The sequence below is a fragment of the Dermochelys coriacea genome, chromosome 20 (genome assembly GCF_009764565.3).
Source record: "Dermochelys coriacea isolate rDerCor1 chromosome 20, rDerCor1.pri.v4, whole genome shotgun sequence".
NCBI lineage: Eukaryota > Metazoa > Chordata > Testudines > Dermochelyidae > Dermochelys > Dermochelys coriacea.
The window spans coordinates 17,725,699-17,752,066 of record NC_050087.2 but is presented as its reverse complement, the minus strand read 5'-3'; the positions used below and the strand labels follow the sequence as shown (position 1 = coordinate 17,752,066).

At 63.0% G+C, this 26,368-nt stretch overlaps 2 protein-coding genes across 13 annotated transcripts in view; both read right to left on the bottom strand.

Moving 5' to 3' along the window:
* The window catches only part of LOC119846098 (potassium channel subfamily T member 2-like), a 39,042-nt gene extending 21,553 nt beyond the window's left edge, over positions 1 to 17,489 (bottom strand). For 2 of the 12 annotated variants that reach the window (XM_043506356.1, XM_043506350.1), the window contains exons 1-11: positions 15,934 to 16,504; positions 9,986 to 10,065; positions 9,265 to 9,367; positions 8,812 to 8,865; positions 8,680 to 8,728; positions 7,528 to 7,587; positions 6,543 to 6,617; positions 6,053 to 6,136; positions 5,611 to 5,708; positions 4,857 to 5,037; positions 1,911 to 2,075 (exon numbers count right to left, since the gene is read on the bottom strand). In XM_043506356.1, the coding sequence (XP_043362291.1) occupies positions 1,911 to 2,075; positions 4,857 to 5,037; positions 5,611 to 5,708; positions 6,053 to 6,136; positions 6,543 to 6,617; positions 7,528 to 7,587; positions 8,680 to 8,728; positions 8,812 to 8,865; positions 9,265 to 9,367; positions 9,986 to 10,065; positions 15,934 to 16,022 (1,038 nt within the window). In that variant the 5' untranslated portion in view covers positions 16,023 to 16,504. Of the gene's footprint in view, positions 1 to 1,910; positions 2,076 to 4,856; positions 5,038 to 5,610; positions 5,709 to 6,052; positions 6,137 to 6,542; positions 6,618 to 7,527; positions 7,588 to 8,679; positions 8,729 to 8,811; positions 8,866 to 9,264; positions 9,368 to 9,985; positions 10,066 to 15,933; positions 16,505 to 17,265 lie in introns of those variants that run through there. The other 10 variants (XM_043506352.1, XM_043506357.1, XM_043506348.1 and 7 more) reach the window with 9 other exon arrangements.
* Positions 17,490 to 18,950: 1,461 nt separating this feature from the next.
* QTRT1 (queuine tRNA-ribosyltransferase catalytic subunit 1) lies at positions 18,951 to 25,712 on the bottom strand. Its single transcript, XM_038378745.2, has 10 exons — positions 25,454 to 25,712; positions 24,942 to 25,010; positions 23,727 to 23,865; positions 22,852 to 22,930; positions 21,929 to 22,044; positions 21,248 to 21,386; positions 20,578 to 20,653; positions 20,277 to 20,386; positions 19,839 to 19,923; positions 18,951 to 19,664 (listed from the first exon to the last, which is right to left on the bottom strand). Exons 1-10 carry the CDS (start codon positions 25,682 to 25,684, stop codon positions 19,512 to 19,514), a joined length of 1,197 nt encoding a protein of 398 aa, XP_038234673.1. The 5' UTR covers positions 25,685 to 25,712; the 3' UTR covers positions 18,951 to 19,511.
* Between the last annotated feature and the right edge of the window lie 656 nt (positions 25,713 to 26,368).

The following is a 26,368-nucleotide window of genomic DNA, read 5'->3' as shown; positions in this document are numbered from 1 at the left end:
GCTTCTGGGTGACACCCCAGACAAGTTGGTGTCAGCTCTGCCCAGCCTGCTGGATGGCCCCTTAAGAACCATCAGCTACGCAACTGTCCCATTGAGAGACGGCAGACATGCCTGGGGACTCAGCCAGGCAGGCAGGGACCTGCCCATGGACTGAACTCCGAGGTGTTTCCAGGCCATGTGCTGGGCAGCTTGTCCTTGGGACAAAGAAAGCAGAGACCACCTGGCAAGAGACTATAAAAAGCTGCTGCAGCTCCTCCATCTTGTCTTCTGTCCTGCTTCTCTCTGGAGGGACCTTGCTACAAACTGAAGCTCTGAACAAAGGACTGAAGGACCCATCCCAGCTGGGGATGTTCTCCAGAGGCTTGATTTGAACCTGCAGCTTATTCCATCGCTGCTACAAGCCTGAACCAAGACCTTTGCCGTTACTGGATGGAACCGATTCCATTTCACCAGTGCTGGCTCTCACCGATATCGGTTTCCTTTGATCAATAAACCTTTAGATTTTAGATGCTAAAGGATCGGCAACAGCGTGATTTGTGGGTAAGAGCTGACTTGTACCGGGGCCTTTGGGATCAGGAGAACCATCTTTCTTTTACTGGGGAATTGGTTTTCATAACCATGCGTCCCCACAACGAGTGGCGCTGGTGGGGATCCTGGGAAACGGGCGTGTCTGGGGGCATTGCTTGCCTGACTTGTGGGTAGCCAGTGGGGTGAGGCCCAAGTCCTCTCTGGCTGGCGGGCTTGGTTTGCCTTAGTTTGCAAAAGACCTGCCCTGCTCTCAGCAATTTGTACTGAATTGGCACCTCTCAGTTGGGTCCGACCAGAACCAGCATTGTTACAGATGCCCCCTGCCCCACACCAGCCCCAGGCTGGGTCTGAGCCTGCAACCTCCAGCCGTCAGTGGAGGAGCACCCCGCTAGCAGGCAGCAATAGTAACCTATTATCGGGTAGGGCACCGGCCCCTCTGCCAGGGGTACCCAGAGTCTGCCCCCTCCCCCACCCATAATGCAGCACAGAGCCAACAGCGCTCCATACAGGGCATGACGCTAGCATCGGGACTCCTGGCTTCTACTCCTGGCTCCACACTCTGGAGTAAGACACCGCCCCTCTCCGTGCCTCGGTTTCCCCTTTGTCTACTTACAGTGGTTACCCTCAATTTATCCTGAGAACCCAGGATCGGGCCCTGAGAGTTTCCAAAGCATGTTTTTCCCGGAGTGGGGAGGGGGGCATTGAGTCAGCTGCCCCATCTATGCCCCCCCCCCAGGCCAGCTGCTGGTTCAATTCCTGGGCAAGGGAGATAAAATGGGTCACTCTGTTCCCTATGCCCCCCTCCCACTTAGGCTATGCCAGGCACAAAGGCCATGCATGACACAGTGCAGTAGTCTGTGGGGGGGTGTCATCTGCATATATGAATATGCAAATCACCCATTCTGCTAGTTGAGGGTGTTGCTCCTGATTTGACAAGGAGTGAGCATGCTGGCAGGTGGTGGGGGGGGGGGAAGGGGCAGACCAGGGTGTGCAGAGAGTGTGGGAGCGAACATTCACCCCCTCAACATTGCACTGAACCCCCCAAAACCAGAACTGGACCCCCAGATTTTCATGTCCAAATCTTCCCCCAAGCCCCATGCTGATCCCTCAAAACCCTGCCCTGCCCTGCCCCCAAGCCCCACACTGACCCTCCAAGCCCTGTCCTGTGCCCCAAGTCCCACGCTGATCCCCCCAAACCCTGTCCTGTCCCCACAACCCTGACCGGGGACAATGCCTGTGCAGAGTTGAGATGTCAGGAGTATCGGTGTGCTATCACCCCCAGAGCAGCTGGCACCATCGGTGTTTGGGAGGGCTGCAGAATGTGGGGTGAGCTCCTTAGCCCCCTTGTGCCCCCCACAGCCTGGCACCCCACCCCCTCTCACCTGCAGGCGGGGGTGGGCGTAGAACTCGTTGAGGAAGTCCATGAGCAGGTCGATCTTGAGGGAGCTCACGCACAGCACCACGTGCTTCTCCGTCTGCGCCCGGTACCGGCTGTAGTTGCCCCCCGACTTCTGGCGCTCCATCCATAGGAAGGCCAGCTGTTCGAACTGCGAGAGAGGGCGGGGGACTGGCCTTAGGGGGCGCGTGCCCCTCCAAGCTGCTGCTGGCCCCAGCGCAGCACTAGGGGGCACTGTGCCACACAGAGCAGGGCAGGGGCTCGGCAGGGGGCACTGGGCTGTGGGGGGCGCTGGGTTGCAGGGAGCAGGGCGGGGGCTCAGCAGCAGGCGCTTGATGTGGGGAGAGGGGCAGGGGCTCGGGGGGGCGCTGGGCTGTGGGGAGAGGGGCGGGGGCTTGGTAGGGGGTGCTGGAGGGAGCAGGATGGGGGCTCGGTGGGGGGCACTGGGCTGTGGGAGGCGCTGGGCTGCAGGGAACAGGGCGGGGGCTCAGCAGGGGGCGCTGGACTGTGGGGAGCGGGGCAAGGGCTCGGCAGGGGGCACTGGGCTGCGGGGAGCGGGGCAGGGGTCGGTGGGGGGTGCTGGGCTGCAGGAGGTGGGGTGGGGGCTCGGTGGGGGGTGCTGGAGGGAGCAGGATGGGGACTCGGCGGGGGGCACTGGGCTGCGAGGAGCGGGGCAAGGGCTCGGCAGGGGGAGCTGGGCTGCAGGGGGTGGGGCGGGGGCTCAGGGAGGCGCTGGACTGCAGGGGGTGGGGCGGGGCTCAGCGGGGGCGCTGGAGGGAGCGGGACAGGGGCTCAGTGGGGGGCGCTGGGCTGTGGGGAGAGGGGCAGGAGCTCAGCGGGGGGCTCTGGGCTGCGGGGGGTGGGGCGGGGGCTCAGGGAGGCGCTGGACTGCAGGGGGTGGGGCAGGGGCTCAGGGAGGCGCTGGACTGCAGGGGGTGGGGCAGGGGCTCAGCGGGGGCGCTGGAGGGAGCGGGACAGGGGCTTGGTGGGGGGCGCTGGGCTGTGGGGAGAGGGGCAGGAGCTCAGCGGGGGGCTCTGGGCTGCAGGGAGGGGTGCTCAGTAGGTGGTGTGCAGCTAGGAGCAATCTGAGGGTACCTCAGCACCAGGGGAGGGATCCCTGTATAAACAGCCCCCACACTCCACCCCAGAGGTGGCTGCATCTCAGTGCCGGGCGAGGGGTCCTCATGTATGGTGCATGGGCTGGAAGCAGGCCCGTACCATGAATTTGCTCTGGGTTCCCGCCCCCCATTCTGCTCTGGGCCTGGTTGTGCCAGCGCCAGGGGGCGGGCTGGGCCCGTGGGTGCTGCCAGCTGGGTTAGCCCCCTTGGGCTGGGATCCCACTCTTTCCTGGCGGGGAACATGTGCACTGAGAGTCCCCGGGCCTGGCAGCGCATCCGTGGGGTGGTACCTCTGGGGCTGGCACTCGGCGGGGCTGGGAGTGCGCATGGGAGGTAATTGGGAGGCAGAGGAGCTGGCAGACCACTTCTCGGGAGGGGGGGCTGTTCCCTGGGGCTGGGGTTGGGGGGGGGTCAGGAAGCTGCATGGACAGAGTGATGGGGGGGGCGGAATCCCAGCTGCTGCAGGTCTCTGTGGGGTGGAGAAAGGGCCCTGCCCTCTCCCTCCTGCTAGAGGGGCGACCCCCACAGCTCCATCTTTATCCCCCCCACCAGACCTTCAGCACCAGGAAAAGCCGGCAGCCTGTCTGGAGGGTCCTGTCTCCTGCCTTGCACTGGACCCTCCCCAAGTCCCTTGCCTGCGGGTATGGGGCAGGGGGCCCTGCAGCTCTCACCAGGCTCTGGGGCTCCCCAAAAACTGGCTGTTCCTGGCCCTGTGAGCTCTAATCCACCTCTCCCGGAGCTGACAGACAGCAGGAGCTGGCACTTTGTGTCCTCGCCCGCCCCCATCACCGTGTGAGGCCAGCTGCTGCCAATCCACCAGGCGGGGCTCCCCACACGTCAACTCCCGGGCAAGGAGACAGGTGGGAAGTACCTAGCACCCTCCTGGCCTGGCCAGGACCGTGGACATACAATGCACATGCAGCCACATGCAATGCAAATACGCAGCCACACGCAATGCATATGCAGCCAATGGAGCGAAGGCCACTGATGCCAGCTGGGGATCTGGCTCGGTGGATCCTGGAATTTGCCTCCTGTCTCTGGGCCCAAATGCAATGGAGCCGGAAGCACCGGGGGCAGTTCCCCTCCGGGGTTGATCCGGGGTGACCCTGCTGGAGCTGCATGCTGTCTACACCAGGGCAAAGGAGCTCAGCGGGCCCGATGTGCCGTGGGCCTAGGCAGGAGTCCCCCGGGGCTGCAGCTGCGAAAAGGCAGGTCGCCCCCTCCTGGCCTGCGGAGAGAGCTTGGCTGCCACTCTGGCTCCAGCTTTCCCCCTCTGGACTCCCCTCCCACCCCCGGCACTGACCTGCCCCCCGGTCACCCCAAGTGGCTGGACCCTGCTTCTGAGGAATCCAGGGCCCACCCCAGCCAGAGTCATTGTTTCTTCCCGAGATGCCATGGTCAGAAGGACCTGGTCCGACCCCTGCCCAGTGCAGGCTGTGGGACGGCCCTGAGCTCATTCCTGGCTGGCCCCGAGCAGAGCCTGAGCTCAGAGCAGCCGGGGACAGAGACCCCACCGCGCCCCCGAGTTCATTCCCCTCCCTGGCAAACATCGGCGCTGTGTGGCTAGTTGGAACTTGGCCAGCTTCACCCTCCAGCCACTGGAGCCGGCTCGATCTTGGCTGCTGGACTGAGGAGCCCGTCAGCAAACGTTGGCTCCTCGTGGAGGCCAGGTCCCCCCGTGTTACGCTAATGGGACCGAGCCCCAGGAGTGCACCTGGCTGCACAAGAGTTTGGGAGTGACCCGACCCCCAGGTCCCGCTGTTCCCACCCACCCCCTGCCCATCTGGGCAGCCTCCTGCCTGCCTGCAGCTCACCTGGATGGGCAGCACTATGAGCGCCACGCAGATCATGATGACGACCAGCAGCTGGGAGGGCCAGATCTTGGGGGTGACATCCCCGAAGCCCACGGTGGAGAAGGTGACGATACAGAAGTAGAGTGAGTCGAAGAGGGTCAGATTGTTGCCTGCACGCTCCAGGTGTTGGATCCCACAGATGCTGGGGGAGGGGGGAGCCACCGGTCAGCGTCACAGCCAGGATCATCGGGATTGTAAATACCCTGGCAACGCGCTGCCTGGTGAGCGACGTGTCTCGCCCCAGAGCTGGCTGCAGCAATGCAGCATGGCAGGGAGGGGCATCCCCATGCTGACCCCGGCAGGCAGGCGGGGGTACAGGTGCTCAGCCTGAGCGGCTCTGAGGGTTCAAGTCTCCAGGCCCAAGTGGCCGGTGGAAAAGGCCCAGCTGGGCTGCTGTCCATGGTGCTGCCACTCACCCGCCCCTGCCAGCCCAACTCCACCCACGCTCCACCAGCCCCCAGGGGGACGCCGCTGAGCCCAGAACCTTCAAAGCCCAGGGCACGGGGCCAACAGGGCCACTGGGGGGGCTGCGCTCAGGCCCTGAACTTGAGCCAACCTCAGCATTGCCCCTTCTCCAGCCCAGCTGGTCTGAGCGTTGTCCCTGCAGCTGGGGAGAGGCAGGGCCCCAGTGGGCTGGGCAAAATCCTGCCTCCACTCACCCCGGCCCCACCTCCCCGGGCCCTCTCCCAGCCCCCGCTGCCCGGGCCCCACTCACCAGGTGAACATCAGGCAGACCAGGGTGCAGACCAGAATCAGGACCTGGTTGAACATGGCGGAGTGTGTCCGCTGGATGGCGCGGTGGAGATCGTTCTGCTGGGGCAAGAGGCGGGGGGTTGGGGGGGGCGCTGAGGGGCTGGGCGCTGCCATCCCCTCCCAGCCCCGGCAGGCAACTCGCGCGCACACAGAGAGCCCGGCCCGCCGGGGACAGCAGCAGAAATCCCAGAGCCAGCGGGGAGACCGGGTGCTGCTCATTGGCACGGCCAATGGGGGGGCGTAACTGTCCCCCGGGGCCCTGCCAGACGGGGCCAGGGAGCCTTTTGCCACTCAGCTGGGATGGGTCTGTCTGAGAAGGGCCAGCACAGAGACGAGGGGGGAGGGGGGTCAGAGCCATGTCCCCCACCCCTGGACGAACCCCCCCCTCCAGCCTTGAGACTCACAATCATGTTCTCCAGGGCGTGCTTGGCCAGCCAGCAGTTCAGGAACACTGGGATGAAGAGATTGCGCAGCGGGGGCCAGAACACCTGGGCAGAGGAGGGGCAGGGGGAGGTTAGCAGTGGGGGGGGCAGAGCCCCACAGAGCCTCCCCCCTCCCCCAGCACAGGACAGGCAGGAATCTGCCCTGCCCTGTGATTTGCTGGATGTGGGAGGCTGAGGTCTGATCAGGGCGGGGGTGGGATGGTGTCTTGTAGGGATCCCACTCCTGCCACCATGAGCCCCTGGCTTAGGATAGCAACATGCCAAGGGTGTGGGGGTGATGGATCTGGGAGGGGGTTATTGAGGGAAGCAGCGAGATCAGGGAGGGGCTGGGATGCGGCGGTTGGTGGGGAGAATGGGATGGAGAGGTTAGCCGGAGTGGTGGGATCTAATGGGGCAGAGGATGTAGTGGGGGAAGGGGGGATGGGGGTGGGGGCCCCTGGCTCAGACTCACCGTGATGAGGAAAGGTGCCGTGTTCATCATCTCCAGCATGAAGGGAACCCGCAGAACCTGCTCCCACAAGTTCCCCTGGCGACAGGGGAGAGGGGGTCAGAATCCAAGACCCTCCCAGCGGGAACAAACAGTAACTGATCCCCCTGCCCCTCATCCCCGGCCCCCAGCCTCGGCCCCCTCATCCCCAGTTCACTCAGGATGGAGGGGCATCGGCTGCCCTGGCAAGGAAACCCAGGGTGGGCTAATGGAGGGCTGGGGGTCAGGATTGAGGAGACCAACTGAGCTGGGGGGGTGAGCAGGTTCCTGAGGCCCTCTCCATGCAGCTTGATCAGTCTTTCACCAAATTACCACAGTCTGTTGTAAAGCTGGGGGGGGGGGCTCTGCGGTGCTTGTCTCCCCCCTGGTCCCACAGCTTTAATGTTACTGCTCAAAGGGGGGAGGTTGTTAAAAGAAACAAAGGGGAAAGATCTGGGAACACCCCCCCCTAGCCACCTGGGCGGAGAACTGGACTTGTCAATAACAAGACTTGGGGGGGCATTAAATCCATTTACCCTGCCCCCCCAGCTGCAGCCTCTCTTCCCTCCAGTCCCAGCCCCTCCAGTCCCCATCACCAGGGAATGGGATGATTCCTGGACAGAGGGGTCCCTCCCTGCCCCCTCTCTGTGCACCCCCCCCAAAGAGCTCATCACTCCAGGGGTGTCTGCCAGCTGCCCCAGGCGGGGGGCGAGTTCCCACATATTGGGGGATTGGGGACGGGGCTGGAACCCCGAGGGCCAAATCCTGAGCTGGGGTAAACCTGGATGGGTCTATTGATTTACACCGGGGCAGAATCTGTCCCCCTCCCCTGCCTTGTTCAGAGGGACCCCCCTGCTATAGCAGGTGATAGCAACAGAAAGGCAGAGATCCCGGGAGGGGGTCAGAGGGGAGGCAGCTGGGGTACCTGCCTCCCAAGGAGAAGCCCCCCACCCCCGCCCCCCGGTTGTACCTTGTAGCCGAGATACACCAGCAGCATCGTCTCCAGGAAACTGATCAAAGCCACCAGCACCTGGGGGTGGGGAATGGGGGGGGGTCAGTAAGGGAACGATGCTGACAGCCCCACAGGGAGCCCAGATCTTTCCCCACCAGCGCAGGGTCTCGAGCCATCCCAAGGGACTGGGAGGGGACCCCAGCTCCTGCCAAGCAGCCGGCGGTCCAGCAGGCCCCAGGACTGAGGCTAAGATTGTGTCATGGGTATTTTTAGTAAAAGTCAGGGACGGGTCACAGGCAATAAAGAAAAATTCACGGAGCCCGTGACCCATCCCTGACTTTTACTAAAACTACCTGTGATAAAATGGGCAGGAACTGGGCAGCCGTGGGGTGGCTGGGAGCTCCAGGGCCCGCACACCTGAGGGTCCCCCTGCCGCCTGTGGTGGTGGGGAGCTGTGGGGATCCCCCTGGGGAGTTTGGGGGCCTCGCTACCTCAGGCGGGACCCTGAGGCTCCCAGCCTCCGGTGCTGATTCACGGAGGTCTTTGGAAGTCACGGAGTCCATCCGTAGCCGTAATGATCCCCTGGGTCCTTGGCCAGAGGGAAGATATTTAACATGAGTCAAGCCAGGCTGCCGCTGCTTTCTCCACCCGCACCCCCACCCCCCCACCCCGAGGCCGGCTGGGGCTTCTGAGTCCTGGACCTTCCTGGCTTCCACTCTTCGGGTCAGATCGGTTCCCTTGCCCCTTGTGTTGCCCTAAGCTGTTGGGCAGCATTGCCCAGCGGCTGTTAAACTTTGCTGGGTGACCGTGCCCCACCCCAGAGGTGGCTGCATGTCCATGCTGGGTGAGCGATCCCTGTGTGGTGCAGCTGCGTGGCTGTTATACAGAAGCTGCATCCCACCCTAGAGCCAGCTGCATTTCAGCGCCCAGAGAAGCAACCCCTGGGATCCTTTGGGAGGAAAGAGGCTGGTGAAACTGCAGACACGCCACCTCCCTTGATAACCCTGTGACCAGCTCAGTACCCTCCCAGTGGCAGAGGTCCCTCCATGTGTCCATCACACCCCCAAGGCAACCCCCCCAATACTGGGACACAGACTCCTAGAGACCCACAAGTCACTAACTCCCCTACGCTCCAGCCCCCTGCTGCTCCCCCTGGACACCCCCGCTCACCTGCAGCCCCCAGAGGGGCAGAGGTCTATTCACCCAGATAATTGGGCTCCTGGAAGAGAAAAGCCACATTGAGGGCACTCTCCAGAGCTCCCCAGCCCTGGCCCAGCCAGCTCGGTGCCTCCGGACACTTACCAGTCAAATTTATGCAGGTGGTGAGCAGAATGGTTTTGCCTGGGGCAGCCCCAGCTGGAAAAGCAGAAGGAGACAGCCAGACAGACAGACTTCTGAGCCCCTGGCCATCTCTCCCCGGAGGCGGAGGCCAGTCACCGGGCCAGCCCTGGTTTCTGGCCCCCCACCCCAGAGTGCCCGCTGTGATCTCCATGCCAAGGTTGCTCAGACAGCCTCTCCTGCCCTGCACGTACAGGTGGCATGTTCCTGGCCAGGGGGGAGTGACTGGCGCCCCGGGCCGAACCAGCAAACCAGCGAATTCTGGGGAACGAGGCCTGTGGGGTCTGCCCATAGGGCGCCCGTGCCCACCCCACCCTTTCTGTGCGGTTCCCAGCACGGTGCTGCCTGTCTCTCCTGGCTGCCCTCAGCTGGGGGGCTCTGAGCTAGTCACGGCCGGGGCAGGGGGGCCTCACTCACCAGCCCCCTCGGCCCTCCTGGGGGTCGTCCAGCAGCACCCGGATGATGTACAGAAGGCAGCTGAGCAGCTTGAGAGAGAAGTTAAACAGACGCACCCGCAAACCTGAAACACACACAGGGGATGAGACTGGCAGTGTCCCATTCGCCACACTGGGATCAGCACGGACTGCAAGGGCAGAGCTCCACCCCACTCCCTACAAGGGAACCCAGGAGTCCTGATGCCCAGTCCTGCCTGCTCTAACCGCTAGACACCACACTCCTTCCCAGAGTTAGATAGAACCCAGGAGTCCCTGCCTCCCCCCACCACCCCACTGCTCTAACCACTAGACTCTATTGCCCCTCCCAGAGTTGGGGATAAACCCAGGAGTCCTGGATCACACCCAGGGATTCCTGCCTCAAGCCCACATCTTATGGTCAAGCTAGAGCTAGCTGGGCACCAAGAAAGACAGAGTAATGCCCACGAGGCGAGGGAGTAGATGGGACTTGAGGGGAGAAACAGGAGGTTCCCGGGGACTCCGAGCTGGCTTTCAGTCCCATCCTCTATGGCCCAGGCAGATCCTGTTTGGGGCCCTGGCAGCTGCAGACCCACAAAACCGTCCATCACCGCGGGCTGTGGTGCTTGGGCCATGGGAAGGCCATGCCCTGCCCTAGCCATCCCAGACTCTGCGCTGGGCCCCCCCCAAAACCCCTCCCAGGACTCGGGGCAGCCGGAGCGACTCACTGGAGCGCTGGTTCTTGATGAAGAAGAGTTTCAGCCGCTCCTTGAAGGTGTTTTCGTTAACGTAAAACGCCACCTGGACCCTGCGAGAGAAATGGGGGCACAGAGTCAGTGGGGGAAGAGCTGAGGCTGTGGGAACCTGCCTGCTTGGAACGGGGCTCCGAACCCTGGCGATTCCGGGCAGATCACAGCAGCCTCTGCTGGGCCTGAGTCAGCACCAGAGACAGCTCCCCAGGGTGCCACCTTCCCGGACACAGTCCAGGGCCTTTTATCCCCACAGCGCCCCGGGAGGCAGGGCAGGATCAGTGACTCGCCCACGGACACCCCAGGGAGGCGGTGGCAGAGATGGGTGGCCACCCCAGATCTCCAAGTCCTGGCCCAGTGCCTGCATCACACGCCTGGCCACCCAACCCTCTTCCTCAAGTGCCGCCCTGCACCAACGCACCCCCTCCCCCCTTAAACCTCCTCAGCCCGCGCCGGCCCCCGCAGTGCAACTAAACCAATTGTCTCCATCATCAACACAGGTAGCCTCAGAAACCCCAGTCCTCATTACACCCTGCTGCCAGGACACAGCCATGAAGAACAGCCCCCAGGCTGATCATCCCCACCATCTGCTCCCAGTTACGGCTCCCGCGGCTGCTGGCGGGGGCACTCTGGGCCAGGGCGCTCGCTGCAGATCACACATCAGAGAGGCCCCATATTTCAGCGCTCCCTGCCTGGCCCTGAGGCTCCCGGCTTCCCAGCCGCAGCTCAGCGCGGGGGCTGATCAAATCAACCTCAGCCACATGCCTCGGTAAACGTATCCTGCTGGTAAAACCCACTCCAGTTGGACACCTGGGTCCAGGGCTGATGTCAGTCCAGATTCAATCGGGGCAGTTAGGGCCTGATCTGGAGTGTTCCCCACTTTCTGAGGGGGGCTGGGGGAAGACTTGGGGGGTGTCTGCAGGTGGGGTGCATGGGCCAAATGCAGGGAAAGGGGGGGTGAGTCAGGAGGGGTAGAGCTCGGAAGGGCCTTGGCAAGCAGCAAGTGGTGGGCAGGGGGTGGGGAACCAGCTGGTGCAGATGTGGAGGAGGGGAGGGGGGAACGTGGCCCCTGCCTGGCCCAGCTGAATAGTGCTGGGGGCAGCGTGGGCAGCTCCCATAGGCCCCTGGGGCGACTGAGATCAGAAACCAGCCCCCACTCTCCCCCCACTTCAGACCAGAAAGTCACACCAGACCTGCCTGCCCTGGGTCTGCTGATGCTTCCAGGGCTTTATCCAATTGGTTCTGCTCCATCCGCGTCTGCCCCCGGGGCCCAGCTGTGCGGGACGTGAGTCACCTCTCCGGCTCACCCTCCCTGGGCCAGCGGGAGCAGGGGCGCCAGAGTATCAGGACCCAGGGGGGCAAGGGGCCGGCTCAACCCCTCCTGGGGTGCCCTGTATCCATTGCAGGAGACGCAGGCGGAACAAAGCTGTTCGTTCCCGGTGTCAGCTGCTCTCAGCGTTCCGCTTGGCACAGCCCCCGCGCCCGGAGCCAGCCTTTGCCCCATGCAGGCCCAGGGCACGCAGCTGCCAGCGGATCCCTGCCCCCCCATGCACCCCAGAAAGGCCCCGGGGCTGCTGCCAGAGCAAGGCCTCCTGCCCTGCAGGGCTCCGCCAGGAGCGAAATGTCGAACCGGCTGAGACACGCACCGGCCCCGGGAGCTGACGGCCGGAAGGGACTGTTGTGATCAGCTGCTCTGACCTGCTGCATGCCCCCCACAGAGATCATTCCTAGAGCAGACCCTAGATAAATGCGCCCACCCCCACATCACAGCTAATTATAACACTAGGGGCCTGAAGAGCCAATTTCCCCCCTTCCCTGACTTGCTTCCAATTGCCCCACTTGTCACGGGGAAGGATAAATGGGATTATTTTTGGCTCCCATTACCGGGTTCTGGTTCTTACTCAGAGAAAGAGAGGAGATGGCAAGACCAGAGGAATAAAATATTAAAGTTTCAAGCCCTGGATCTTGTGATTATCATTAATTGGATGAGGATCGTGCCAAATGAGATCAGGGGCCCCATTGCACTGGGCGCCGCCCAAACCCTGACTGGGTGCTCGTTGTGCCAGGTGCCGCCCAGACCCACGGGAGGAGATCGGCACTGCACACACACAGTGAGAGACAGCCCCTATCCCGAAAAGCTCCCAGTCTACTAGACACAGGAGGGATTATTGTTCCCCATTTACACATGGGAAAACTGAGGCCTGGAGAGATGCACAGACGTGCCCAAGATCCCCCAGGGTAGAGCTAAGGACGAAAAGGCCATGCCCTTCCTCCCACTCCTGCTCTCTCCCAGCCTGCAGATGCCTCAGCCGGTGGAGGCCCAGGAAGGGCCATAAGCCACTGTCAGGAACCCGTTTGCCTGGCGCCATCAAGACTTCAGCTCCCTGAGGAGCAGGAGGCCAGTGGCAAATCCCGAGAGGCCCGACATCAGCCTGGGTCAGGCTTGGTCCACTCCTTCCGCTTAGGGCCCCATCCAGCTCCAGGTGGGCCCCCGACCCCCTCCGTGCCCACGGCAAGGTGCAGCTACACAGCTCCTCACTGTGGGAGAGCATGGGGAGCTACCAGCCTTGTGCAGAGGGGGAAACTGAGTCACGGAGCCAGGAAAGGGCTCACCCAAGGTCACAGATCCATGATTAGAACCCAGGAGTCCCCACTCCAGCCCTTCCCCCCGTCTAACCAGCCCCCCTCTTCCCTCCTGTAGCTAGGGTTCCAGCCCAGCTGAGTGATGCCTCCCTGGCAAAAGGCCAGGAACCCCCTGCTGCAGCTGCCCTGTTCTCTACTCTTGGTGCTGCGGCCCAGGGAAACTACAGTGTACAGCATGCATCACTCCATCGCCAGCCATGCATAAACCATGGGGGGAGCAATGCATGCTGGGGACTGTAGTCTCAGCGGGCTGCGCCTTGGTGTTAGAACTTGGGCCATGGGTGCGGAGCGGGTTGGTTCAGGCCTCGCCCTATGGGGAGGGTGCGGGAGATGGGGAGAGGCAGACCAGGGGATGCCGGGCTAGGGGGAAGCTGGTTGGGGGGGCACACTGAGATGGGGAGGGGGAGCGGACCTTGAGACACCAGTGTGGCCGCAGTTCTATCAATTTCTCTTCCTCAGAGTCAGGTGAGCGTTAACCACTCGGGCTGCTCCTAAGCGTGGCTGGGATAGTTCAGCAGCCGGGGGGAGGGGGGGAACAGGCTGCTCTGGGGGCTGCCCGTTCATCAGGAAACAGACACCACAAAGGCACCTTCCACTGAGACGCTCTGTATGCAACATTCAGGGAGAGGCAAAAGCCCATAGGGGGCCTGGGCTTACGTGGAGGGCACAGCCCTGGGATGCAGGACTCCTGGCTTCTATTCCCAGCTCTGCCACTGAGTGAGCAAAGCATGTCACTTGCCTGCTCCGTGCCTCGGTTTCCCCTCCTCACCTTTGTCTGTGTTGGCCCTCAGTCCTCCCTTTGTAAGAGGGTGAGAATGATCCTTGATGAGCTCTCTGGGGGAGGGACGGTCTCTGCAGTGCCCAGGACGACAGGGTCCCCCGGAGCTGGGTTGTGGTCTATGCGCACCACAGCGGGATACACCTGATTAACCACAACAGATCCTCTCCAGCTGTAATTTCCACACAGCCTCTATCTTCTGGGCCAGATCCAGGCTGGCACTTAAAGCCCTGGCAGGTTCCCCTCGCTGGCACCAGCTGGCAGCCCTGGGGACCCACTCAGGCTGCAGGGATCTGGCTCCAGGAGGCCTCTGCCCAAGGGGAAGGAGCAGGGGCGACGAGAGGGAAAGGAGTTGAGGTTGAAGAGGGTCCCCCCCGCCTGCTCCTTCCTGTCTGCCCCCCCTGCATCTCCCTGCAGCAGCCCGGGGTGCAGCTAAGCTACCCCCGTATCCCTGCTCCAATGATCAGCTGCTGGAGTCAGGCAGCAGCTGGTGACTGTTGGCGGAAGCAGGCTAGGAGCAGTAGGGGTGTGGGTGGATTGGGGGATGGGGGGTGGGAAATGTGCTCCAGGGAAGCTCTGAAAACACCCCCACCCCCAGTCTGGGCTCGCAGCTTTGTTAACCCCTTAGGAGCTGCTAGATCCAACAGCCCCAGGCCACCGAGACTCGGGTCACTGGAAGCACAGACCCAGACTAGCCCCACACTGGGCTCCCCCCTGTCCCCGAGCTCTGCCGGTGCCCCTCACTCCTGACCCGCAGTCCACTGCCACTAACCCAGCTCCAGGTTCCTCCCACCCCCCAGCTTCACTGGTGCCCCTCAAGCCCGACGTGGAGCCCCTCTCTATCCCAGCCCTGGGCTCCCCCCGCCATCTATGCCGCTGCCCCTCACCATCCAGCCCCAGAGCAGCAGGGACTGGCTGGCCCAGGGGGGTGGGGAATGGGACACGAGGCCTTTCCCCTCAAGGGGACACCGGCTCCAATCTGACCCCAGGGGTGGGGTCTCCAGGGGAACTGGCTGGCTCAGCCGAGAGGCTGGGGACTGCATGAGCCATGGAGCGTCCCCCTGGGGGATTCCTCAGAGCAGGGCTGGGAGTGGGGCACCCTGCTGTTGCCTGGAGTCCTTGCCCCCACATGGTGCAGCAGGGGGGCTCTCACTAGGGCAGCCTGTGACCACACTGGAAGTGTCCCATGGAGCCACGCAACGCTGTGGGGAAAGTTCCCAGTGATTGCAGTGGCCCAGGGGGGACATTGCAGCACCATGGCATGCACGGGGCATGCCAGTCAGAGGCAGGGAGACCCCCGGGGACACCAGACAGAGCCCCATGCACAGTGCCCACGCACTGCCCCAAAAACCCACCCCATCCCCTGCCCTTCCATAGGGAAACTGCGCAGCTCCACACACCCTGCGGGACCTGCCCCCATGCTCAGCAGCGCCACACAGAGCCACGGAGGCTCCTGCTGTGCCCAGGGGAAGCCAGGCAGCGCCCCAGGAGATCCCATGCAGCAGCCATCAAATCCACAAAGGACCCTGGGGCACCAGGCGACACCACAGGTGCCACAGAGAGCCACCGAAAGCCAGACGGTGGCTCCGGCCGCTGCCCAGAACCACCCAACATGGGCTTCCCGGTGTCCTCAGGGACAGTGCCATCCGTCTGATCTGGAGCCTACTCCTTCCCCAAGAGCTAGGGGGAGAACCCAGAAGTCCTGGCTCCCAGTGCCTCCTGCTCTAAACATTAGACCCCACTCCACTCCCAGAGCTGGGAACAGAACCCAGGAGTCCTGGAACCCCCCCCCCCCCAGATCACCAGACCACGCTGCGGCTCCCTTCCCTCTCAATGCCCTGAGGCAGCTCCTCCTGTTTGTTCCCATCCCTCAGGCTAGGGGCCCAGAAGTGGCAGGCGACAGGCATCAGCTGGGACAGGGAGCACGGGGGGAGGCTCTCGGGGTGGTGGCACCGATCGGGGGAGGGGGATTGGGCCGCTTGCAAGTCCAAAGGTGGAGCCAGCCCCCCCCGTCCTCAAAGAGGGAATGGGGGGCAGGGGAAGATGAAGGGCCACCCAGCAGACATCATTTACCCAGCTCCCAGGGCAAAGAGCTTCGGGCTGGTGGGCGGCAGACTCAGGGCCCAGGCCGAGAGCCCGGGGAGGCTGCAGCGGGCAGCACAGGAACCACGGCACAGGGGCCCCACCCTAGAGAGCCCGACGCCCTCAGGACTGCCCAGGCACAGCTTGCACCAGAGGTGGGCTGGCAAAACTGGAGTGGGGACCAGCCTCTCTGGGGCCCCCATCCAGGGCGCCCCATGCACTCCTAGCCCAGACCCCCCAAGGTGCCAGTGCCCCATCCAGTGTGCCCCCATGCGCCCCTCACCCAGACCCCCCCAGGGTGCCAGTGCCCCATCCAGGGCCCCCATCCAGTCCACCCCACGTGCCCCTTGCCCAGACCCCACAGGGTGCCAGCGCCCCATCCAGTGCGCCCCCATGCCAGGCACCGGCACGGGGCTCCCCTCACCTCTCGTCGGCCTGCCAGTCCCCCAGCAGCAGGTCGCGGAAGCGGTAGCGCGGGGGCAGGGGCAGCACCTCCTTCTCCAGCTCCACCATGTCGGCTCTCGACGCCGCCGTCCCGCCGGCGCTCAGCTGCGCCCCGGCGGCTGCCGGGCACCGGGCGCCGCTAGCCAGGGCGGCCCGCTACGCCCGGGGCCCAGGGCCACGGCGGGGCGGCGCGGGCATCCCGGAGCCGCTCTCCGCCACCCGCTGCCTGGACTGCGGAGGGAAGCCAGCAGCTGGTGCCATCAGCCTCGCCTTGCCAGCCGGGGGGGGGGGCAGGTGCCCGGCTCCTGCAGCAACCTGGAGGTGCCCCCGCCTTGGCTGCCCCCCGGGACGCCGCCGCTAGCCCATGGCCCGGCCCCCCGCGGCTCCGGCGGCTGAGCGCGGCTCGGTCTCCGGCAGGGATGGCGGGGGGAGTTTCCAGCAGGAGGGGCTGCGCCGATCCGCCCCTCGCCGGGGGGCTGCTGCCCCCTCCCTTCCCGGACCACCTGTGGCCACGGCGCTTCCTAAACCCCTGGGGCTCCGGGAACGGGAGACAAGATGCCCCGACTCCTCCCTGCCCCTGGCTCCCTGCCCCTCTTCTAACCACTAGCCCTCACTCCCCTCCCACAGCCGGGATAGAACCCAACCCCGCCCCCCCAAACCACTAGATACCACTCCCCTCCCCGAGCTGGGGAGAGAACCCAGGAGTCCTGGCTCCCAGCCGCCCCTGCTCTAACCACTAGACCCCACTCCCCTTCCGGTGGTGGCAGTGAATCCCTGGCGGCTGCATTCACACAAAGCCTATAGCGCACACGCAGGAAGAGACTCCAGCTCTGTGTGTGTACTCCTGCCTGTGCACTTGGCACTGGCGCATGTCTCCCCCCAGCACCATGGCGCCCTTCCTCTCCCCTCTCTCACCCAGCTCCCCCCCCATCCCCAGGCCCTGTTCTCTGTCCCTTCTCCTAGGCCAGGACACCTCACCCCCACACCGCCCTCCATGGGGAGCTGCTTACACTGTGTCAGTGCATCATGCCAGGTGCAGCCTGGCATAGGAGATACCTGGGGGGGCAGCTGTGCCCAACCCATATATGGCTTAACCCCTTGGTTGCCAACTGCCCAACGTACCTGGGCTGCCCAGGGTACCAGGCACCACATCTGGAAGCACTGCCCTGGGCCGGGGACATGTGCCAGGAGAGTGCCCGCCCTGTGATTTTGATGGCCCAGGCAGGGGGACCCCAGCAAGGCCGGTCTCTTTCCCTGGAAGGTTTGCAAATCTGAATCTGCCCAGAAGAGCCCCAGGACCAGCCTCTCCTACCTGCAGCTCACCAGGTGGCCAGGCAGCGCTACCCCTTCCCAGCACCCTCAGCCCTTGGGCTCCTTCCTGGGCTGGCAGGGACGAGAGGAACCTGGGTCAAAAGCAGGACGGATGGCGCAGGCAGGGCTAACAAATGAATCGGATCTTCCCAGCCCGCTGCTTTACCGGGCACAAGCTCCCACAAGCCAGGTGGGTGGGCACAGGAACCCACCAGGCAAGACAACTAGGCAATCTATGGTCTGGGAAGGGAGTGGGGTCTAACGGGAGAGGGGGCTGGGAGCCAGGACTCCTGGGTTCTCTCCCCAGTTCTGGGAGAGGAATGGGGTCTAATGCATGGGGGGGGGCTGGGAGCCACGATTCCTGGGTTCTCTCCCTGCTCGGGGGGGAGGGGGTTGGGTTGGGTGGCTTAGAGAAGGGGGGCTCGGAGCCAGGACTCCTGGGTTCTTCTGGTACCAGATCACCCCTCCCTGCAGCGGTCCCTGCTCCAGGTCAGCAGAAGCCCGCGCAGGGTCCCCATTAGGATGCGAAGAGCACTTACCGTATACACCCCCGCACGCACGCAGCAGAACCTCCCGAGCTCGCTGCAGCGCCGCCAGGGCCCCGCTTTCGCCGGGCACCTGCTGCCCCCTGCTGGCCGACGGGGGAACCTCCCATTCCCAGCGACTGGCCCCCCCGGGGATGCTTTCCCCATGGAGCAGATCACAAACGGCTGGGGGGACCCCCACGCCCCGCCCCGGGGCTGGGCTTGGGGAGCGGGTGGGGCAGGAGTGGGGACTTGGAAGGGGAATGGGAACCACACAGCGCCAGGGGCTGCAGATGCTCCCGTTCTAGGCACCTCGGGCGCTGCCCCATTTGCCCTCCCAGCCTGGTGGGGAGGCAGGGCTATTAGTGCCACTGGACACATGAGGAAACTGAGGCACGGAGACACTACGCCACTGGCGCAAGATCACACAGAGAGGCTGGAGCATAGTAGGGATTTGAAGCCAGGTCCATGAGGCCCCAGCTGGTATCCTAGGCCTTGTTTCCCTGCCCCCGCCCCCAGCCCAGTGCACAGGGACTGGGGCACCCCATAGGGTCTGTAAACAGCTGCCGTCAGAAAGTGGCCAGATCTTCCCTGAGTGAGATAGCGGGGGGGGGCACCCACAAGCCCAGCTCAGCTCCAGGCCTCAGCCATGTCAGCAGCCATCAGGCACTGAACAGATTGGAGGTGAGCACCAAAGCTTTCCCCAGACAGCATAGGCCGGCCCTGCCTCCCAGCGCTCTTGTTCACTCCATGCCCAGAATGGGGGGTGCAAGTGCTGGTGCCGTACCGCTGGTGAACAGCTGCCGTGTCCCACCCCAGAAGTGGCTGCATCTGAGTGCAAGGGCTGAGGACCCCTGTAGAGACAGCCCCTGCACCACAACCTGGAGGTGGATGCTCTTGAGCAGGTTCAGACCCAGCATAAGGGATGCAGAACAGCTCAGGTGCTCCCTCCCACTGTCCAGGCTGTAAGGGGATTTGCCCACCTTTCCATATCACAAGCAGGCATGTGCCCTGCCACATAGGTGTCTCTGGCATCCTGCAGCGGATCCAGGCAGAGGGAGGGGGATGTTGTACACCCACCAGACCAGACAGGTGTGGAGGGGTCCCATCTGTGCCCCAAGCCAGCCACACCCCCACAAGTCAACTCCCCACGACAGTCTGATCCATTTCCACTGGCAGCTTCACAGCCTTTATTGGGGGCTGACGGGCAGTGCCAGGCCCAGTGGGGAGCGGAGCACCTGGCTCCGCCTTGTTAAAAACCCAACTGTTAATTACAAACCGTGTACAAAAGGGGGGACGGGACAGTAAAACAAAAAGAAAGTTTAAAATCATTCCCACGCCCCCTTCTTAATGAGCTTGGAGGCTGCTGGATTTTAACTCTTTCGACCCCACAACCCAGGCACTGGCATTGCTCCTGCCACAATCCTGATTGAGGGCTCCTGTGTTACCCAGAACCCTTTGCACAGAGGAGCTCTGTGCTGCAGACTCACCGACCCCCCCTCGTCCCATGGTGGAGTTGCTGCGAAGAACAGCCATCGCTGGGTACGGGCATCAGAAGATGGGGCCAGGTAGGCTACAGGTCTGACCCCTCCGACTCTCGGGGGATCTGCTGGGGGTGGGAAGAGCTGGGATAATCCAGGTCAAGAAGAGATTCTCTGTGCTCCTCCAAGCTCATCTTCTTTGGAGGGGACAGGGAGTGTAAAACAACCTCCCCCACCCCCCGTCACTCCAGGGTGATATTGACCGAGGCCAGGGCCTCCACAGCCCACGGCGGGTACCGCTCCCGGCTGCCGTACATGGTTCTCATGAAGTCCCGAACGAACTGCGGGAACCTCTGCTCCACAATGCTCTCCCGGATCGACCGCATCAGATTCAACTGTGGGGAAGGGGCACAGATTACACCCTGAACAGCTCCGATACTTCCCACGTCCCCTCCCCACCGACCCTGCTGCGCCCCTCAGCCTCCAGGGCTGTTAACGCCTGGCATAGAGGGCAGCACTCCGGCGGGTGGGCATGGCTGGGCCTGTCTCTGGGCACCCTGGGGACCCACCTGGTAGGCGATGTTGTGTACTGTGAGGAGGTGCATGGCAACCGTCTCGCTGCGGACCAGGGCGTGCAGGAAGGCCCGGCTGTACCTGGGATGGGGAAACGTCACGGTGAAGGAGGCGAAGGCCACAGGAACAGACCCTCCTGGGGCAGCCTCGGAAGGGACAGTGCTCGAGAGACGCACGGGAGCCCCCGGCGACGAGCCAAGGCTGAGAGAAAGGCTGGGATCTGGGGTGTAGGCAGCTCTGTTCTCCATCCCCCTCACCAGGGCAGGAGATCTGTGCTGAAGGTGGGGACCCAATGCCCCCCACCCCCAAGCACCAACCCACTTTGAGGTGCCCAGCACACCAGCTGGCTCCCAGCCTATCAGCAGGGTGAGGAGGTGGCCACGGGGAGGGCAACGACACTTGCCTGCCCCCCTCCCCCGACCCAGGGCACGCACCTGCAGCAGGTGGGGCAGTCGCAGTTCTCGTCGATGGGCCGGAAGTCCTTGGCAAACTGCTTGTTCTTCACTGGCAGGGACCCCCAGGGCACCAGGGCCGAGCCGAAGCGCTGGGAGGGAAAGGATCTGGCTGGTCACTGGGACGGTGGCCAACGAGGGGTTATGGGGTGGGATGTGTGATCCCAGTTACCTGCCCATCACTATGGGGCATCCCAGCAAACAGAAGAGCAGCCCAGGGTGTAGACAGGCAGACTGACCCCCCCCGCCAACCCCACCCTGTCCCCTGGGTGCAGCCACTCACCGCTGTCCGGGTGGGGAAGACGCAGTCAAACATGTCGCAGCCCAGGGCAACGCAGACCACCAGGTCCGTGGCGTAGCTGGTGGGGGGAGACAGCAGCTCTGCAAACTGGCCCATGAGTGCATCGGGTCTCAACCTAGGGCCCCAGACAACCAGCACAGCCAGGCCCCAGCACAAACCTGGGGAACCTCAGTAGAGGGAGCGAGACGACCCAAGGCCCTCTGGAGGGCAGAGTGAGGCACATGGGTGGGGAAGGGGTGTTAGTATTGGGGCCCTGACCTGCCAGTGTGTGGGCCATACCTGCCAGCCCCCGGGCATCACCTTCTTGGTGAAGGGTCACATGCTCCCCTCTCATGACCCAAGAGGAAGTGGAGTAACTAGGCAGCCATGTTTCAGCTTCAACTTGCACATTAGGCCTCAAGCGTCAGAACCCCTTCGGTTCCCAGCATGAGGCACTGCTGCCCAAGGCGCCGGAACCCCCTTGGTTCTGCAGCATGAAGCACCCCCTGCCCCACAGGCCGGGCCAAAGCTCAGCAGCAGCGGGTACTGCGTAGATGGGACAATCCCTGAGCCCAAGCGGAGGGAACCAGTCCCCCGAGATGCCAAGCCCAGCCGAAAGCCCCAGAAGAAGCAGGGAGCGAGTGAGCGGACGCTGCTCGGCGCCGACACCTACCCAACCCCCATGAGGTAGCGGGGCTTCCCCCTGGGGAGACGGTCGGTGCTGAGGGTCACCATCCTCCAGAAGTGATCTTTCGCCTCACCGCCGCTCAGCCCCCCGATGGCGAAGCCGGGCACGTCCCGCTGCGTCATCTCTGGGGATGGAAACAGAGATGGGAAGATCCCGTCCCAAAGGGGGAAGGCGAAGGGCAGGATCGCTCCTACCCACGCCCTTGTGAGGGTCTCCACAGGCTAAGGGGGCAGATACAGCTTCTACACCCCCTTCCTTCGCCTCACCCCCAGGGCATGCCCCCATCCCACAGGGTTACTCTCCTTCAGCAGCTCTAGCTCTAGCCTACCCCAAAGCCAGCCGCAGGCATCACAGCCCCACACTGCTCCCGTGACCACAGTAGGGCTGCCGAGCCCAGACCAGGCCCTGCCCAGCTTCCCGGCAGCTCCGGAGAGGGGAAACTGCTCAGCAACACAGGTACGGCTGCCCGAGAGCGGGCCCGTGCCAAGGAGTTCACGGTCTATCTGGATACGGGAAGAATTACCATTGTCCAGATGGGAACTGGGGCCCAGAGCGAAGCAGGGACTTGCCCACGGTCATCGCCGCCCCCAAGTCCAGCCCATCCATCCCCGGGCTCGGAGCAGAGACCAGCTGTTACCGGAGGGAGCAGAGCCAGGTCTCCGTTACCTTCCAAACACTTGGTGCGGAGGGTAGGGTCCAGCCCACCCTGGATGATGGCGAAGAGGTTCTGCTCGTCGGGTTTGCTGTTGGCGGCAATGCAGCGGTCCAGCCAGCGAATCGACCTGCAAAGCACCCGGCCCGCTCAGTCCCTGCCACCCCACGGGAAAGTTGGAGGCAGTGGGGCCTCATGGATAGAGCCCTGGACTGGGACTCGGAAAGGCTGGGTTCTGTTCCTGGCCCTGCCCCCCAACCTGCTGGGTCACCCTGCGCAAGCCACTTCACTGCCCCGTGCCTCAGTTTCACCATCTGTAAAATGGGGATAGTAATGATAGGGACCTGCTTTGGGAAGCACTTGGAGATCGATGGACACACAGCTCAGCCAGGAGCTAGGGATTAGCACTGTCCCCATGTTAGAGGTGGGAAAACGAGGCAGAGAGAATCAGCAATTGAAGCCATCAGATAGCCGAGTCAGGCACAGAACCCTGGTATCCTGATTCCCACCCAAGTGGCCTACCCACTGGGCCACCCTGTCAGAGTCCCACCTCACCCACTCACCCTACCCGGGGGTACTGCGGCCAAAGGAGGAACATGCAGGCAGGGCAGGACAGTGACAAAAATCAGACTCCAGAGACGATGCCAACCCACGGGGGGGGCGAACTGGGCAAGACGGGAACGCCCTCGACCCGCCCGCAGCTAGGACCCGCAGGCGATGAGGCTCTGGCATGCCCAGGGTTAAAGCCACCCTGCGGAGCGAATGGGGTGAGGAGCCTCGCACCACACCAGGCTCCTAGAGTGAGGGATAAAGCAGGGGGCGGAGGAGCCCGAGTGGGGTGCTTGACCATCATCCGGACACCACTACTTGGGGAAGGCTCAGCTGGGCGTTATCCGCCAGCCACAGAGGTGGGGGGCGCTACAGAGATTGGACAAACCTGTACATGGCTTCCTCCACCCGGGGCCCCGTGATGGTGCTGCTCACCACGTCATCCAGCTGCATCATGATGTCTGAGCCTAGGAAGGGAACAGGAAGAGGCAGCCTGAGCCAGGAGCCTGCAGCAGCTCCCACTTGCCTGGGGAGGGCCCTGCGAGCCAGGGGAGGGCTCGGATTCTCTGCCCTGAGCTTCACATCCCCTCCCAGAGCCCAGAACAGGACCCAAGACTCCTGGCTCCCAACCCCCTGCCCTCCACTGCAACCCCAGTTGGCAACCAAGGAGTTAAGCCATACATGGGTTGGGTACCAGAGTGACCAGTTCCCCGGTCTCTCGCGGCACCGGCACGGCAGTATGCGAGGCCACGTGCAACCCACGGAAGCAGCACACCAGGGCTCAGCCCCACCAGGAGCTGGATTTCCACAGGCAACAGGGGATTAGGGTGGCAGAATATAACAGAAGTGGGGAGGTCTGGCCAGAGCTCACCACAGGGCCTGAACTCCATGGGGAGCTTCAATAACCACAGGAGCGGATCTCACTTCCCCACTTCTTCCCCGAGAGCACAGCAACCCTCCGGTACTGCCCCGGGGCATTGGGATAAACGCTCCCAGATGAGTGCCCCACCCTGCCCAGGCAGTACAGCACCAGGGCACTGGGGTCAGCACTGCCTCCAAAGGGACAGCACCCCCTACCGAACCCTCACAGCACATGGGCTGCGAGGGCAAGTGCTCCCTCCTGAGTTACCAGCTCAGACTCAAAATCCCTTTTCTACGTTGGTCTGCACCTTGGGGATGCCTTTTTAAAGGATGACCCCGTTGTGTACAGTCACTGGTAGGCACCAGGGACCCAGACAGCAGCTCCCAAACAGCACGAGTTACCCAGCGCGTTCTGGATTTCGATGGATTTCTCCGGCGTCAGCAGGATCTCTTCCCCATTGTACGGAGACTGGAAGCGGACGCCCTCCTCCGTCACCTCGGACAGCTCCACCAGGGAGACCATCTGGAACCCGCCGCTGTCCTGTAAACAAGCCCATTGAGAGCTAGAGAATACCAGGTCAGGGGGTGCTGAGATTTAGGCCAGAGATACTGTCTAGGGGCCACAGGTGCAACACAGGGAAAAGGGAAGCTGGATAGCTCAAGGGAGGGGGACAGAGACTCCAGGCCTCTGCTTTGAGCCCACTCCAGGTTGACAGTGGCCCATCTACCTCAGTTGTTCCATAGGCCCCCATCACTGGGGCATCTGAGCACTTCAGTCATTAGTGAGCTTCCTTGCAATGCCCTCTTTACAGATGGGGAAACTGAGGCACAGGTAGTCACTGACTTGTCCAATGTCCCGCAGGGAGTCAGCGGAGAGCCAGGAATCAAAACCAGATCCCGCAAGTGCCAGACCAATGCCTTCACCATGAGGCCCCTTGCTAGTCATCCTTTCCCAGGTGCTCAGTGAGGCAAATGGTGCTAAACAGCAGCCTCAGAGGTTCCCCGCTCGCTGCTGGGGGCAAGGGGCCCCAATGCGGCAGCACAGAGGCATGTTAGCCACGGGCAGGAGCTTGCCCTGCTGGTGCCCAGGCTGAACCTATAGATACATAGTACAGAAGTTGCTTCAACGAGGAACGTACCACTAGCACTAAATGTACTCTTTGTATCATCTATTAGATGTATTACGGTAGCACCTAGGCACCCATCATGGCCCATTGTGCTAGGGGCTGTACATTGTGTATTACGTGTATTATGGTAGCACCTAGGACCCCATGGCTGTACGAGATTCTATGCAAACCCTGAACAGAACAACAGTCAAGAAAAGCCCCAGATAAAAAAAGCTGCCATGTAAGAGTTAACACAGGGGAAACACACCAGGGCTCCATGCTGCAACCCAGCTCTGAAACGCCATGGCAAACTGCCCATAGGGGCCCCAATCCTGACCACCCACCCTGCACACTGCCCAGAGGGGCCCCCGATTCACCCCCCAGAGCCAAGCTCCCATGAGAAGCTGCCAGAGTACCTGGCTTCTAACCTGCTCCCCCTATCCCCACCAACCCACAGGGATCAGGCCCCTGAAACCCGCCTCCAGGCCCAGCCCTGGTGAGCCCCACTCACCGTGAGCAGGTTCTGTGGCCAGTTCATGAACCCGTGAAGGCCGCTGGCTTGTTTGATGAGTTCAGGCCCCTGAGGTGGATTTAGAAGGGCGGGAAAAAGACAGGTTAGAAATTTGAACACAGGCCCAAGTCTTCTCCAGAAATCAGAACTCCAGAAGCACCAGCTAACGCCCCCCACCCGCAAAAAAACAACAACAAAAAACAGGATTTTACACCCACCCAACAGACTACGCCCAGATTGCAGGGGCAGGGACACTCACTGGCCTCATGACCACGTGGCAGCGTGGGCAGGGAGGGTCAGACAACCACAAGCCTCACTCATGGCCAGGCGGTAGATAAGTGTGTGGGGGGGGCAATTAGACCCCCTGGGGGGAGGGGGGAGGTCGTTCACCAGTCTCATGACCAGGTGGAGGGGAGGTGGTCGGGGGGGGGGGACGCTCACCGGCCTCGTGCCCGGGGGGGGAGGGTCGCACACTGGCCTCGGGCCCGGGGGGGGGTCGGGGGGGCGCTCACCGGCCTCATGCCCAGGTGGTAGGTGTTGCCCAGGCAGATGCGGCAGCCCAGCCCCTCCAGCTGCCGGGCCGTGATCCCCTTCATGGTGCCCTGCGTGCCCACGGGCATGAAGACCGGGCTGAGCACGGGGCCGTGCGGCAGCCGCAGCTCGCAGGCCCGGGCCTTGCTCAGCCCGCACTCGGCCACCACGCGCAGGGACAGCGCCGGGCCGCGGCTGCTGGGCGCCGCCATCTTCGCCGGCCGTCACGTGACGCCTCCCTGGGCGCCGCCATCTTGGGGACGGTCACGTGATTCCGAGCCGCCCTCGTTGCCTGGGGAACGCGGACGGGGGGGGGGGTAACCAAGGAGCTGTCACGTTCAGGCTTCAGCCTCCCCACTAGGCCCGAGGCCCCTCATGCCCCAGAGCGATACCCCCCCACTCTGGCCCAGGCCCCCTCCTCCTGCCCCCCCAAGGTCCCAAGCCCCCTCGTGCTCCAGAGGGAAACATCCCCCGCTCTTGTTCCCCCCATGCACCCTTCTACCCTAGAGCACAGCACCCCGGCTCTAGCCACCACCGCCCCAAGAGCAAGATACTGAGTTACAGAGAAATCACCTCCCTAAACCTTATCAGAAAGCAGCTGGGGGGGCTAAAAGGGACAGATTGAATTAGGTGTGGCAAGGGTCAGGTGTGAGGAGTCAGGTTGCTGAGTGAGGGCATCAAAGCTCCTAGTATATAGGGCCGGGGTGGCAGCTGCAGGTGACTGTGATGGAAGGTGTAAAGGGAAAGTAGCCAGGGGGTAAGTAAGGGTTAGTCTTGGCTTGGCTAAGTCCTATAGAGGAGTGCAGGAATATTAGTCAGGTAGGGGGTATAGTGTGGTAGGGTTGGTATCAGGGTGTTTTTCTACAGCCCCAGTGTTATGGGTTTTTATTCCTGCT